This window comes from Rana temporaria, chromosome 11 (genome assembly GCF_905171775.1).
Source record: "Rana temporaria chromosome 11, aRanTem1.1, whole genome shotgun sequence".
NCBI classification, from domain to species: domain Eukaryota; kingdom Metazoa; phylum Chordata; class Amphibia; order Anura; family Ranidae; genus Rana; species Rana temporaria.
Genome location: NC_053499.1, coordinates 117,115,654 through 117,131,481, shown reverse-complemented (window position 1 = coordinate 117,131,481; position 15,828 = coordinate 117,115,654). Strand labels below are relative to the sequence as shown.

At 43.7% G+C, this 15,828-nt stretch overlaps 1 protein-coding gene across 1 annotated transcript in view; it reads right to left on the bottom strand.

Moving 5' to 3' along the window:
• Nucleotides 1–15,393, bottom strand: part of LOC120917543 (cathepsin W-like) — a 68,031-nt gene extending 52,638 nt beyond the window's left edge. The window contains exons 1-6 of the mRNA XM_040328912.1: nucleotides 15,287–15,393; nucleotides 15,078–15,132; nucleotides 7,782–7,895; nucleotides 7,531–7,673; nucleotides 2,263–2,356; nucleotides 677–757 (exon numbers count right to left, since the gene is read on the bottom strand). Of these exons, the coding sequence (XP_040184846.1) occupies nucleotides 677–757; nucleotides 2,263–2,356; nucleotides 7,531–7,673; nucleotides 7,782–7,895; nucleotides 15,078–15,132; nucleotides 15,287–15,355 (556 nt within the window). The 5' untranslated portion in view covers nucleotides 15,356–15,393. The remainder of the gene's footprint in view (nucleotides 1–676; nucleotides 758–2,262; nucleotides 2,357–7,530; nucleotides 7,674–7,781; nucleotides 7,896–15,077; nucleotides 15,133–15,286) is intronic.
• Between the last annotated feature and the right edge of the window lie 435 nt (nucleotides 15,394–15,828).

Here is a 15,828-nt window from a genome sequence, read left to right as displayed (position 1 = left end):
TATTGTTCAGAAAGGGGTGCCGTACACTTACTGCCCCTCCCTTTCCTGGACAACCAGCTTGCCTGCTCAGACAAGGGTCTGCTATATATTTTAAAAGGGGGGGGGGGGGGGGGGTCTCATGCTTTTTTTCTTTATTTACACAATTATTATGAAAAAAACACAGTGTGGGGTTACATGAAAAACCATAATCCACCCTTATCCTCGATACGGGTATGGTATGGATTTTAAGAGAAAGCTAATTTTTGTGGGTTTTTTTTTGCATGGTTTTTGGGGGAACCTAATTTTTTTTATTGCACAGTGTACTACACCATAAAAAACGAATGACTGTGTGGCCATCAGTGTCCTAGCAACCCATGATTTCATCAGTTGCTAGGACACAGGCAGGCTGGTCGGCCTACACAGTACCGTCAGTTGCTAGGACACAGGCAGCACAGCAGAAAGATGTCATTTAGTAGTGGTAGTACTACTGCCTCAAAATGAATGACTTTCTGCAGGAGCAAAAGCCAAGATTTGCATGGGTAAAAAGGTCAATTATAGCTATTTAGTTTGCCTGTTAGCAAATTCTGAGCATGCAGAGTTCAGTGAGAATTCTGTATGGCCGCAAACCCCGAACCTCATCCCTAATTACTAGTAAGATTTTTTTTTTATAAAAGCAGAAAACATAATTATGTCTCACCTTCATGTAATACAACTGTAAATGCATCCCAGGCATACCCTCCAGTACATCCAGCATCACATGGACCACAATCTATAATTTCTGGAAGTAGAAAATGAACAGAATTTAAACATGTGAAAAAAATGTGTCCAAGGAATTTATGCCAGAGTGCAAGAGCATGGATAAGACCACTACAAAGAGAAACTTACATCCTCTATTACATAATATTCCAATTGTCATAAATACACACAATGACGTATTAGTAAATTCTATGTAAATCTCATCTTTTTGTTTAGATTGGTCCTCATTTAAACATATTGTTGGCTTGATATCGCACTGGGAAACTCCAAAACAGAGATTTCTCCCACAAGGAAGGAAGGTAGCACACTTTCACAGATTGACACAATATTTCTGACTGTCTGACAACCACAGCCCATGACAACCAGTGATGCAACTCACTAGAAGTTAGTGAAAAGAAAAGGCAGCTTTGGTAGAAGTGGCTTTTCATTGTTACCCTGTGTAAACCAAACTCTACCCTAGTGGACCTTATTAAGAAACAGTGGTGATTCAAATATTATGGATAATGAATGATACTTTAGTCACGGACATTACTTGTGTTATAAATTCTACCAAGAGAAGCAACCCTACATTTTCCCTACATTTAGCAATAAATTGTTAAATGACAATTGTTAAATGGCAATTGATGGGCACAGTGGCGACAATTGATGGCATGGCACAGTGGCGACAATTGATGGGCGCAGTGGTAACAATTAATGGCACAGTGGCTGCATTTGGTGGCATGGCACAGTGGCGACAATTGATGGGCACAGGGGCTGCGTTTGATGGCATGGCACAGTGGAGACAATTGATGAGCACAGTGGCTGCAATTGATGGACACAGTGGCAAAATTGATAGCACAGTGGAAACAATTGATGGCACAGTGGCTGCGTTTGATGGCATGACACAGTGGCTGCGTTTGATGGCATGGTACAGTGGCAACAATTGATGGCACAGTGGCGACAATTGATTGCATGACACAGTGGCGTCAATTGATGGCACAGTGGCGACAATTGATGGCACGGCACAGTGGTGACAATTGATGGCACGGCACAGTGGCGACAATTGATGGCACGGCACAGTGGCGACAATTGATGGCATGGCACAGTGGCGACAATTGATGGCATGGCACAGTGACGACAATTGATGGGCACAGTGGCTGAGTTTGATGGGCACAGTGGCTGCGTTTGATGGGCACTGTGGCAGCAATTGATGGGCACAATGAGGCTGCAATTGTATTATTTTTTTCGTTTGTTTGCGCCCCCCAAAAATTTTGAGCACCAGCCGCCACTGCCCAAATACCTTTGCAAACCTAGATACTAAGTAGCAGTGACATCATCACTGTGCTGCATATTGCTTGTACAGACAGCAGAACTGTGGTAGGGACCCAGCAGGCCCTTAGGGAGTGACTACAGGACCAATCACCCTGCACAACAATGTCAATTTCTTGCAAGCACCAGGAACTCTAAACATTATTTTTTTTTTTTTTTTTACAGACAGATTAAAGATAGTATAATATTTAACTTAAAACTCTTCACTATCAGACTTACGTTGAACTGACAAATTCATTGGATATCCACGAATTCCCCACAGTGCCTCAATGTTTCCAACAGAAGCAAAAGCCCAACATGAACCACATTTGCCCTGCAGACATATATTAAAAAAAGAAACCTAGATTTAATTGAGAAATGATGTGAAATACCAAGCCAATCCATATTCAGGAAGTAGTAAGATGTTGTTTAAAACGGACAAATTAGCAAAAAGTGTGAATATAAAGTATATACTATATTACCAAAAGTATCGGGACTCCAGTCTTTACCTGCACATGAACTTTAATGGCACCCCAGTCTTAGTCCATAGGGTTCAATATTGAGTTGGCCCACCCTTTGCAGCTATAAGAGCTTCAACTGTTCTGGGAAGGCTTCCCACAAGGTTTAGGAGTGTGTCTATGGGAATGTTTGACCATTCTTCCAGAAGCACATTTGTGAGGTCAGGCACTGATGTTGCATGAGAAGGCCTGGCTCGCAGTCTCTGTACTAATTCATCCCAAAGGTGTTTTATCGGGTTAAGGTTAGGACTCTGTGCAGGCCAGTCAAGTTCCTCCACCCCAAACTCGCTCATCCATGTCTTTATGGACCTTGTTTGTGCACTGGTCCTTTGGGGATTATGGTGTGGGATTGTTTTTTAGGGGTTGGGCTTGGCCCCCTAGTTCCAGTGAAGGGAACTTTTAAGGCATCAGCATACCAAGACATTTTGGACAATTTCATGCTCCCAACTTTGTGGGAACAGTTTGGGAATGGCCCCTTTCTGTTACAACATAACCGGGCACCATTGCACAAACAAGGACCATTAAAACATGGATGAGCGAGTTTGGGGTTGAGGAACTTGACTGGCCTGCACAGAGTCCTGACCTCAACCCGATACAACACCTTTGGGATAAATTAGTATGGAGACTGCAAGCCAGGCTTTCTTGTCCACATCAGTGCCTGACCTCACAAATGCGCTTCTGGAAGAATGGTCAAATATTCCCAAAGACACTCCTAAACCTTGTGGTCAACCTTCCCAGAAGAGTTGAAGCTGTTATAGCTGCAAAGGGTGGGCCATTCAATAGTAGTATAATGAAAACAGAAAAATATGCATGTATGAGAAAAATATATTACACACAATAGTTTATGTGAAAGTATTAATTCTTACTCCTGTACTTTTGCTGTTCAGAGGAAAGCTGGCCATTTGTGTCCTAGCAGCAATCTTTGAGTGGCACATGGTATGGATAGGGGTTAATGAATGAACTATGGGTTTAACAAAAGCAGAGAGACCAAACTGAGGTTGTGGCCTGCTCCACCCTAACAGATATATGATGGTTTTTGTTACCAACATTGCTGTTCTGTATTGTGGGGCTTGTCCCAAATGTTTTTAACAATGTATAGTTTTTTATGTTAATAAATATATTTTTTATATTATTATATGGTTGTGTTATCAGTGCCTATAAAATCCTAGTCAACACCCCTTGACCTGTTACTGTTATTGATGGGTCAGTAGGCATCAAGCAGCCTTCCTATATTCACTTGGTCCCATTTTTTCGATTGAAGTATTCTGGATGATGGCACTTTGATATATACCACTTATTAGTCTTAATTGAGGCCATACTCTGAGTTTTTGTCTATAGAGACCAAACTAATACAATTTAGCATCAATAGGGAGCAGTGCTTAAAAAAAAAAAGTGGGTTGCGCTGCCAACAATAGTAAATTAGAGTGATAACAAGATTTAACCCTCCTGGCGGTGTTCCCGAGTCTGAGGCCCCATACACACGAGAGGATTTATCCGCAGATACGGTCCAGCGGACCGTATCCGCGGATAAATCCTCTCGAGGATTTCAGAAGATTTCTATGCGATGGCGTGTACACACCATCGCATTGAAATCCCCGCTGAAATCCTCTGCCGATGACGTGTCGCGCCGTCGCCGCTATTATGACGCGGCGACGGGCGCGACGCTGTCATATAAGGAATTCCACTCATGCGTCAAATCATTACGACGCGTGCGGGGAATCCCTTTGGACGGATGGATCCGGTAAGTCTGTACAGACGAGCGGATCCATCCGTTGGAATGGATTCCAGCAGATGGATTTGTTGAGCATGTCAGCAAATATCCATCTGCTGGAAATCCATCCCAGGGGAGATTTATCTGCGGATAAATATCCCACGGAGTGTACACACCATAGAATCTATCCGCTGAAACCCGTTTGCACGGATTTATCTGCGGATAGATTCTATCGTGTGTATGGGGCCTGACTCGGGGTTAGATTTCTGTGCTGCGATCGGTAACCCCGAGTCAGACTCGGGCTCGCCTCGCAGCATCCACAGACATTGTTTACTTACCTTGTCCCTGGATTCAGCGATGCCACCGCGCTGTGTGAGCGAGCGGGTGCTCGCTCGATTCACACAGCGTCCTCCTGTGCCGCCGATCTCCGTTCCCTGCGACGTTACGACGCACGGGAGCGGAGAACGGCACCAAATTCAAAAACGTAAACAAACACATTACATACAGTATACTGTAATCTTATAGATTACAGTACTGTATGTAAAAAATACACCCCCCCCCCCCTTGTCCCTAGTGGTCTGCCCTGTGTCCTGCATGTACTTTTGTATAATAAAAACCTTTCTTTCTCCCTGCAAACTGTAGATTGTCCATAGCAACAAAAAGTGTCTTTTTATGTCAAAAATGGTTTTAGAGCAGCTAGAAAACAGCGATAATAAATTATAATCACTTGCAGAATTGTGCGATAGCGATTTGTGGGGAAATCCGTCATAAAAAAATAAAAGAAATGACAGCGACAATTCTGCAACTGAGCAAATTTCAGTGATTTTGAGTTGATTACATTATTGAATAATTTTTATTATAATTATATTATTATTTGTTATAATTATTTATAATTATTTATTATATTATAATTTATAATTTTGTGTTTAAAAAAAATGTCATACCCGGGATGCCTACAAGACTCTGGTTTGGTCAGATTTAAGTGAGTTATTCCTAAAAATTACAGGCCTACAGTATAAAACGCCAAATTTCCTTGCAAATAATGGTACCGCTTTCAGCACCTTTTTTCTGAAATAATCATACCGCCAGGGAGGTTAAACCCTGGGATGTGGGATCTATACCCAACGGAGGTCAAACATATATTAGGTGCAGGTAAAACAGAAAAAGTTTTGTTCTGGAAACAAGATTGGCCTACTTGGGTGCAGGTATGAAAAGTACAATAGCCCTAAAAAGATAATGGGCTAGATTCACATAGATCAGCGGATCTTTAGATCTGCTTGATCTATGTGATTTAAGATCCGCTGGCGCAAGTTTGAGAGGCAAGTGGCTAATTCACTAAACACCTCCAAAATTGCGGCGGCGGATCGTAAATCCCCCAGCGGAATTCAAATTCCGCGGCTAGGGGGAGTGTACTATTTAAATAAGGCGCGTTCCCGCGCCGATTTAAATGCGCATGCGCCATCCGCGAATTTTCCCGGCGTGCAGTGCTCCCAATGACGTCGCTAGGACGTCAGTGGTTTCGACGCTTACATAAATAACGTCCATCCGTATTCGAGAACGACTTACGCAAACGACGTAAAAAAAAATCTATGCGGGAACGACGGCTATACTTAACATTGGCTGTGCCTCATAGAAGCAGGGGTAAGTATACGCCGGGAAACCGCTACGGAAACATCGTAACAACACTGCGTCGGGCCCGCGTACGTTCGTGAATTGGCGTATCTCGCTGATTTACATATTTCTCAATGTAAATCAGCGAGAACGCCCCCCGCGGCCATTTTTAAATTGCAGTTAAGATCCGACGGTGTAACAAAGTTACACCTGTCGGATCTTAGGCATATCTATGCGTAACTGATTCTATGAATTAGGCGCATAGATACGACCAGCCTAAGTCAGAGATACGACGGCGTATCAGGAGATACACCGTCGTATCTCTCTGTGAATCTGGCCCAATGTATTGAGATGAAAGAAATAGTCAGGATAGCCTTTGATTTAACATACAATATATGTTGTTACAGTTTCAAGCATTAGTAAAGTAGGTGTAAAACTTTTTCACGGAAGGGAGTTTAACAAGACACGTGGCCACTCATTAAAATTAGAAGAAAAGAGGTTTAAAATTAAACTACGTAGAGGGTTCTTTACTGTAAGAGCGGCACGGATGTGGAATTTCCTTCCACAGGCGGTGGTGTCAGCAGGGGGCATCGATGGTTTCAAGAAACTATTAGATAAGTACCTGAACGACCACAAAATACAGGGATATACAAGGTAATACTGACACATAATCACACACAGAGGTTGGACTTTTTTTCAACCTCACCTACTATGTAACTATATAAAGATTCAAAAGATATTAAAAGTATAAAAGTTACACGAGGATCAGATGACAGAGACTTCATGATAGGGGGTATCTAGTGAACATCAGAAAAATATTTTATATTGGATTAAACATTTGCTGACTTCAACCTCGAATAATCTTTCTCAATATTTTATTGCTGAGCCCTCATATGCACCATGATGGATTAGCATTTCCTCTAGAAAGCTGAGTTGGCAATCTAATATAATGTAAACATATGTTTCATGGGTATTTTACATTCCAAAAAAATGGTACAGATGACCATGGTACATTACCACAACAAAGATTATTATTCAGTATATACAGTAGGTGAATGACGTTGCTGAAATAATTGCTTACTAATAGTGATGGGCTTGGGCATGTTCGGATTAGGGTGACCACATGTCCCGCATTTTGCAGGTCTGTCCCGGGCACATTCATTCCAGGACAATACAGTGTCCTGGAATGAAACTGACACATCCGACCCCCCCCCCCCCCCACCCCTGGGCCAATCCGATGCCCCCAAAAAAGGCCGTCACTGACAGTACTTGTCCTAACCAAGAATGCCTGGAGGAGCACAATCCCCGCCCCCTGCTTGTGATTGGAGAGATCATAAATCCCGCCTCTTGTGTCCAATCACTGTGCTGTGATTCGTTACAGCACAAGCTGATTTTTGGGAAGGGAGGGTGTCCCTGAATGGTAGTTTGGTTCAAAATGTGGTCACCCTAGTTCGGATCGAGCCCGCCAGGAAGCCGGCACTGCACACCACCAATCATAAGCAGCGTGTGTGTGTGCAGCTTCCAGTCAGGAAATGCCTCACTGCCTATGACTGGCAGTGTGTAGTGACGGCTTCCTGGCGGGCTCGATCCGAACACGCCCGAGCCCATCACTACTTACTAAGTATTCTGACAAAGCATTACTTTTGATATGGTTTGTATATTTCTCACCTGGTGTTTGGCTTCTGAAATGACACCTGCTTTGCGCCAGTCACATGATGTTTGTTTTGGTGGGGCCTCTATTTTGTACTCTGTCAAATTGTCTGGAGGCAGTGCATCAACTAGATTTAAATTGAATCTTGCAAATTCTTCATCTATAAGTACATAACAAATAAAAAAAAAAAAAAAAAGAGGTTCAATGAAGAGATGATGATTTAGCAGAAAAAAATGTTAAAGAGCAATGGCTATAAAAAAAATATCACCTGTGAGGTCACTAAATTTTGTGACACCATACTTTGCTGTCCCCAGTTCCTCCTTCTGTAAACGTTTTGCCACTTCTAGGTTTTTGGAGAATATTGATAGTCGATGTTGAAACTCTGTAACAAAGGTAGGTCAACGCTGCTGCCTAATATACAGTACTAGAAATTCAGTCTATAAAGAAAAAAACTAAACCTAAATAAAGTCCCTTAGCTATTATAACTAGGGTTGCACCGATAACATTTTTTTAATCAGCAAGTTCGAGTACTGATACTTTCGGTCAGGTACTCGACCATACCAAATACAGCGAGTATGAGTACTGATACTTTTGGTCAGGTACTCGACGATACCAAATACAGCGAGTACGAGTACTGATACTTTCGGTCAGGTACTCGACAATACCAAATGCAATTTGTGGCAAAACAAAAAAAATTGGCGCAAATCACACTGCAAAGAAGTGTGTGTGTGTGTGTATGTGAATGGGGAGTAAATGAGCTCCCTACATCCAGATGAACTGGGGTTCCTAGGCTGCAGGCCCGGTGGGCCACGGGTCACGTCTCTGTAATGTAGGGGGGGTCTGTATGGGCTGTAATGTAGGGGGTTCTGTATTGTAGAGGGGGTCTGTATTGTAGGTGGGCGTGTATTGTAGAGGGGGTTTGTACTGTGGGGAAGTTCTGTACTGTAGGGGGGTCTGTACTGTAGGAAGGGAGTCTGCACTGTAGGGAGGGGGTCTGCACTGTAGGGAGGGGGTCTGCACTGTAGGGAGGGGGTCTGCACTGTAGGGAGGTCTGTGTAACATACAGGGGATCCAGAACTGTTAGGGGGTGTCTGTGTAACAGACTGTGGGGTGCTGTGCATTGTAAAGGCGTCCAGAGGTGCGGTGCTGTGTAATGTAAAAGGGTCCAGAGGTGCAGGGTGCTGTGTAATGTAAAGGGGTCCAGAGGTGCAGGGTGCTGTGTAATATAAAGGGGCCCAGAGGTGCTAGGTGCTGTATAATGTAAAGGGGTCCAGAGGTGCTAGGTGCTGTATAATGTAAAGGGGTCCAGAGGTGCAGGGTGCTGTGTAATATAAAGGGGCCCAGAGGTGCTAGGTGCTGTATAATGTAAAGGGGTCCAGAGGTGCAGGGTGCTGTGTAATGTAAAAGGGTCCAGAGGTGCAGGGTGCTGGAACCCACATCCCATCATTAACTGAAGCGCATAAGGTTTATATTGCTGTCTTTGTCCTTGCTGGAGAAATTCACCTTCATTATTGCTTTTGGTGACCATGGTTTCCAGTACAGAAAGTGATGGGTAATCCAAATGTTAGAATTTTGTTGTTACAGGAACAATGGGGTCTCCTGTTCTGGTGACAACTGATGTGACTGATGGGATTTTCTCCACGTACACCTTAAGTTTTACGAGTGTTAGCAATTCATTTTCAGAGATAAGTTAAAGGTTAATGTTAGGGTGGTGGTTTAGGTTATAGCAGTGGCGGCTGGTGGGATTTTTTTTGGGGGGGCGGCAAACAAACCCCCCCTGGACAGCCGGCACTAACACCTTATGGTGGATGCAGGCAGTGAGAGCAGCGGTCGGAGCTGCTGTGGCCATCTCCCAGCGTGGTAGACTCCGGTGTCCTCTCCTCTCTGCACCTCCCAGCGCTAGGGGTCCAACAGGATCGCCTGATGTTTTGGCCAATTGGAAAACCTGACTGGCTGGGAGAAGGATCAGTGTTGCAACCGCAAATGTTTATTCGCCGTTGCAACACACCTGGGTTGGGCTCAGGACGCATGCTCTGCAACCCGAGCCCATGCTATTTTGAAGCCTATTAGAGCTATGGCTCTAATCAGGTACTTAAAAAGAAAAAAAAAAAAACTGGCTGCTGTAATTTATGTGCACAGTGACCAGAGGTAGATTCATGCTATGCATGGGGTGGCGAGGAGAGAGGGAGCGGTGCCCTGGCGCCCCTAATGGATGGGCCCCACTGGTTAACCACTTCAGCCCCGGACCATATTGCTGGTCAATAACCGGGCCCCTTTTTGCGATTCAGCACTGCGTCGCTTTAACTGACAATTGTGCGGTCATGCGACGTGGCTACCAAACAAAAATTTTTTCCCACAAATAGAGCTTCTTTTGGTGGTATTTGATCACCTCTGCAGTTTTTATTTTTTGCGCTATAAACAAAAATAGAGCGTCAATTTTGAAAAAAAAAAGAATATTCTCAGTTTAGACCGATACGTATTCTTCTACATATTTTTCGCAAAAAAAATCCCAATAAGCGTTTATTGATTGGTTTGCGCAAAAGTTATAGCGTCTACAAAATAGGGGATAGTTTTATGGCATTTTTATTAATATTTTTTTTTTTACTAGTAATGGAGGCGATCAGCGATTTTTATCGGTACTGCGACCTTATGGCGGACACATCGGACACTTTTGACACATTTTTGGGACCATTGGCATTTTCATAGCGATCAGTGCTATAAAAATGCATTGATTACTATAAAAATGACACTGGCAGGGAAGGGGTTAACACTAGGGGGCGAGGAAGGGGTTAATTAAGTTCCTTGTGTGTGTGTGTGTGTGTGTGTTCTAACTGAAGGGGGGATGGGACTGACTAGGGGAAATGACTGATCGCTGTTTATACATTGTATGAACAGAAGATCCGTCATTTCTCCCCCTGACAGGACCGAGTTTACACACACAGTACCCGGTTCTCGCTCTGTAACGAGTGATCGCGGGTGCCCGGCGGTGATTGCGCCCGCCGATCACGCGTGTCGGCACCAGGGGCGAGCGCACGCGCCCCTATTGGCTGAAATGCGAGATGAGGTAATATTACGTTGTTTCGCGCAGCCGAGCCGAGCTGCCGTTGTATAACTGCATTGGCTGGTCGGCTAGTGGTTAAAGTAAGATTAAGTGTTAGGGGACAATTAAAACAGAACTTTGCCAGTTTTTAAGCTGAGATTCAATAGCTCACAGAGGATGTTACATTCTCCCCTCCAGACAGAAGGACTGCTATGTGCGGGCTGTCTGCACTCTCTCCTGGGACATATGGCTCACAACCCCACCACTGCCACTTCAAAACTCTGCAAGAGCTGCTCCAGGGCCATAAGAGAAGAGTGTGAGCTCTGGGCCAAGATGCAGAATGCTGGCTCACCTGGTAGGGTTTCCCCATAGCTGTAGGTGCGGCGGCGAGAGACACTGAGCCCTGTCTGGGCCACTAGACAGGCGCTGCCATTTAATCCTTCTCTATCATAATAGATGCTGTGCCGGTCCCCTGGTCTATTGGCTCCTCCACCGGCCACCTCCTTGCAAAGCTACAGCAGGAGCTGGGTGATTACATCTCCAGCCACAGCCGCTCCATCACCGAGGGGTGTTGGGCCACACTGACAGCCAAGACACGCTCCTGCAGCCTCTGTTGAGAGCTGTGGAGGGGGGCTGTGGATGCTGCAGCACAAAAGTTTTTTTACCTTAAAGTGGAGGTTCACCCAAAAACTACATTTTTAACATTAGATTGATGCTCATTTTGGGCAGCAGAATCGGGTGTTTTTTTTTTTTAAACGAAGCAGTACTTACCGTTTTAGAGAGCGATGTTCTCCGCCGCTTCCGGGTATGGGCTGCGGGACTGGGCGTTCCTATTTGATTGACAGGCTTCCGACGGTCACATACAGCGCGTCACGATTTTCTGAAAGTAGCCAAACGTTGGTGCGCAGGCGCCGTATAGAGCCGCACAGACGTTCGGCTTCTTTCGGCTACTCGTGACGCGCTGTATGCGACCGTCGGAAGCCTGTCAATCAAATAGGAACGCCCAATCCCGAAGACCATACCCAGAAGCGGCGGAGAAGATCGCTCTCTAAAACGGTAAGTACTGCTTCGTTTTTTAAAAAAAACACCTGATTCTGCTGCCCAAAATGAGCCTCAATCTAATGTTAAATTTTTTTTTTCGGGTGAACTCCCGCTTTAATGCATTAAATGCATTAAGGTGAAAACCCTGAGGGTTTACAGCCCCTTTAACAGTGGGAAGTGGAGTCTCAAGTCGGTCTGTCATCTTGGAGAAAGTAGGGGGAAAAGAAAGGAGCGGGGAAGGGCCTTGCCATGTCAGGCTATTGAATGGTGAGAGCTGAGAGTGCATGCAAAGGTGGCTCCATATGTTGCTGTAAAAAGAAGCCACACTGGAAAGGAAACCTGGGGCAGCAATCATGGCATTGGCATAAACTTGAAGACAGACAAAGATTAAGATTGGGTTCACACTATTTTTTTCGCATCCAATTCGCATAGCAGGAGATTGTGACCGGCTCTTTATGGAGCAAAACACAAGATAGTACAGCGCTCTGAAATAAAAATGACCACCAAAATATACAATATTGATCATACAATGTGAACTACTAAGTGACAACAAAAAAGGTTTGAAAAAATTGAAGAGTAAAACGTGAAGAAAAAAAAGAAGATTCACTTCACATATGAACTGTTTCATTGAATTGGATGGTTCTCCCCTTTTTTTCTTCACGTTTTACTCTTCAATTTTTTCAAACCTTTTTTGTTGTCACTTAGTAGCTCACCTTGTATGATCAATATTGTATATTTTGGTGGTCATTTTTATTTCAGAGCGCTGTACTATCTTGTGTTTTGTAGTTTTTGTTTACTATGGTATTTAGTAATTAGTACTGGCTGGTTATTTACATTTTCACGTGTTTTGTTAAATTTTCACATATACGTTAGCGCAGTGTTTTTTTCTGTTTAGACAGAAAAAACCTTTCTTATCTTTATGGAGCAAGTTCACACATCTCCGCAGCGAATTGCACAGGAGCCCTGTGTCCATTTCAGGTCCAAATTCAGCCCAAACTTTGGGCTGAAATGGTAAATGAAGATGCACTGGAATCCTGCTGTGAGCTACTGCGTTCTCAAGTGTGAATCCTGCCTCAAAGATAAGCTGCATACTCAGTAAGTGATTATATTAGCTGCTGAAAGTAGCTTTTTTGACCCTGCCTCCCCTATGGAGCGCAGGAGTGCAGTTTGTTCTGAAAAGATCCTGACCATATGATCGGTATCTGCCCAGAAGCCTGGACCAGGACCTGGCTCAGCCTCTCAGCAATCCACTGAGAACCTGAGCTAGCCCCCCCTGCCACAGCCCAGTGCTTCAGTGACTGTTGACTGACAGTCACTCTCTGCTCAGAGTGGAGGGGGAGAGGTGAGCAATAAAAAAGGAGCCAAAATTTAAAAAAATTTGGGCATGGAGCTTTGTGCATTTTTTCAATGCACATTTTGGAAAGTTGCTAGAGTATTTGTCAAATGACAAAATGTGTGGCAAAATGCATGTTTGCTAACTGCATTTGAGGTGCCATTAACAATGAATGGCACCCAAAATTTGACAGAATTTTAAAGCAATTTGGAATCGTGGAAAGAATTGTACAATTCTGCAAACAATTCTGCATTGCTCAGATGTGAATGGGTCCTAAAAGAAAATACATTATAACTATACTGTGTATGTGTGTGTGTAATACACATTATTAGGTAGATTTAGGTAGATTGGAATATCTTTAGGGCGGCGTAGCCTAGCCTGTTTAGGCTACACCGCCGTAAATTAACTAGGCTAGTAGTGATTTTCATTCTACTTACCTGCTAATCTACGGTGGCGTAGCCTCAAACGAGCGGGCGTAAGGGCGCCTAATTCAAATTACTTGGAGGGGGGCGTGTATCATGGTAATGAGGCTTGACCTCACGTTTTTGACGTTTTTTTACACTGCGCATGCGCCGGGCGACTACATTTCCCAGTGCGCATTGCGGCTAAGTACGCCGTACGGGCCTATTGATTTCGACGTGGACGTAAACTACGTAAATCCCGATTCGCGGACGACTTATGCAAACGACGTAAAAATTTCGAATTTCGCGGCGGGAACGGCAGCCATACTTAACATTACTATTCCACTAGAGCATAGCTCTAACTTTAGGCGGCCTATCTCTTACACAAATGGCGTAAAAGTACTGCATCGGCCTGGTGTTCGTTCGTGAATCGGCGTATCCCCTCATTTACATAATCTACGCCGGCCGCAATGGAAGCGCCATCTAGCGGCCATCAACAACATTGCAATCTAAGATAGGACGGCGCAAGCCGTCGTATCTTAGATATGTTTAAGTGTATCTCTGTTAGAGAATACACTTAAACATAGGTCGGTGCAGATTCAGAGTTAGGTCGGCTTATCTGTAGATAAGCCGGCCTAACTCTTTCTGAATCTACACATATATATATATATATATATATATATATATATATATATATATATATATATATATATATATATATATATATATATATATATATATATACATACATACATATATATTTAAAATCACCTATATACCGTATTTATCGGGGTATTGAGCGCTCCGGCGTATAGCGGGCACCCCTAAAGTGGACCCGCATTCCTGTAAAAAAAAACAATTTAGTACTTACAGTTTTGGTGTCTTGCGCAGCGTCCATCGGCGGCCTCGTCTGGTCCGGTGTCCGTCTGCAGCTTCGGTGGTGTCCTCCTCGTCGGGTCCGGCGTCCTTCTGCGGTGTCCTCCCCGTTCGATCCCCGCTTCCCGCGCTGAGTTTGAACCACTGCGCCGGCATATACTGAGCGCAGTACACTTAGGTATAGTCAGGCAGGCTCGGCTCCTCTCGCGCTCACGTCCTGTGCGTCCAGGACGTGACCGCAAGAGGAGCCGAGCCTGCCCGACTATACCCGAGTGTACTGCGCTCAGTGTATGCCGGCGCAGTGGTTCAAACTCGGCGCGGGAAGCGGGTATCGGCGTATATCGTAAAATCAGGGCAAAAAAGTGCGCGGTATACGCCGATAAATACGGTACATACATAAACATATATAGTTTGTATTTATATCAATTTTTAAGCTTGTTTTTGCTGATATTAGGAGGAAAGAAACCTCCTTCTTCACATCACAGCAGCTTCTCACCCATATTCTCCACCTCTGAGCTGGAGAATCTGGGATGGAGATATTTTACAGAGATAGCCAGTGAGATCCTCAGATCTCACCTTCATAAACTGGTCATCCGTGTATAAGTTAATGACAGAAGGGTGTGTCTTGTGATGAGAAGTGAAAAACATGTTCTCCACTCCTCATCTCACCTTCATAAACTGGCACACCTGAGAGATCAGCTGTGATCATCAGGATCTCAGCTCTTCTCTGTTTGATAAACGTACACCTAAGCATCTCTTTTAATATCACTTTTATTTTGACTGGAGATGGGATTTAATGTAACATCAGCAATCTGAAATAAAGTGATGGTCATTTTCTAAAAATATACATGAACATATTGACAAAGTGCTCACCTTCTTTGCTCTGATAGTTCTTACTGAATTTCAGGAGGAAGTTCTCAAACTGTGCCTAGAAAGCAAGAGATCAAACCAATAGGACAGCCAATTAAATTGCTATACTATATCTATATAGGCACGCCTATGCAAACAACATTTTAGGGAATTAAAATAATAAAGGGGAACAACAGAAAACGCAGAAAGAAAAGACCAATGGAATAAATTACCTGATAGGACCCTGAGACAATGTGTAGAGAAAGCACTACGACAAAAGATAGATAACACAAGAGTGCCATCTTAACTAATTGGTAGATACCACTAATAGCTAATAGAACTGTGATTACTTATTTTATAGGCAATAAAATAGGGAAGTAAGAGAGAACAGGAAATATCGTGCATATACAGTGTGTATATATATATATAGCCAAAAGAAGGAAGTATGATTACCATCTTTTCTGAAGAATTATCTAAAAAAAAATTCTGACACTTTTCATCAAAATGTAACAGATGTTCTCCATAAAATTGGTAAAACTATCCTATTAGTGTTATATACTTTGTATGAGGTGCACCCCCTAAGGAGCCACAGATGAACTTGAACCCCCACTCCTGCACATCCAGGCACACCAAATCTTCACAAGCACTCCAGAGACAGAGTACATGCCTTATTTTTTTGTTTTGTTTTATTAGGGGATTTCAAATTGGATAGGACTAGGAGGTTAGGGGATGCCCACTTGGCTTCAACAAAGCAACAACTTCTGGGACATATTCC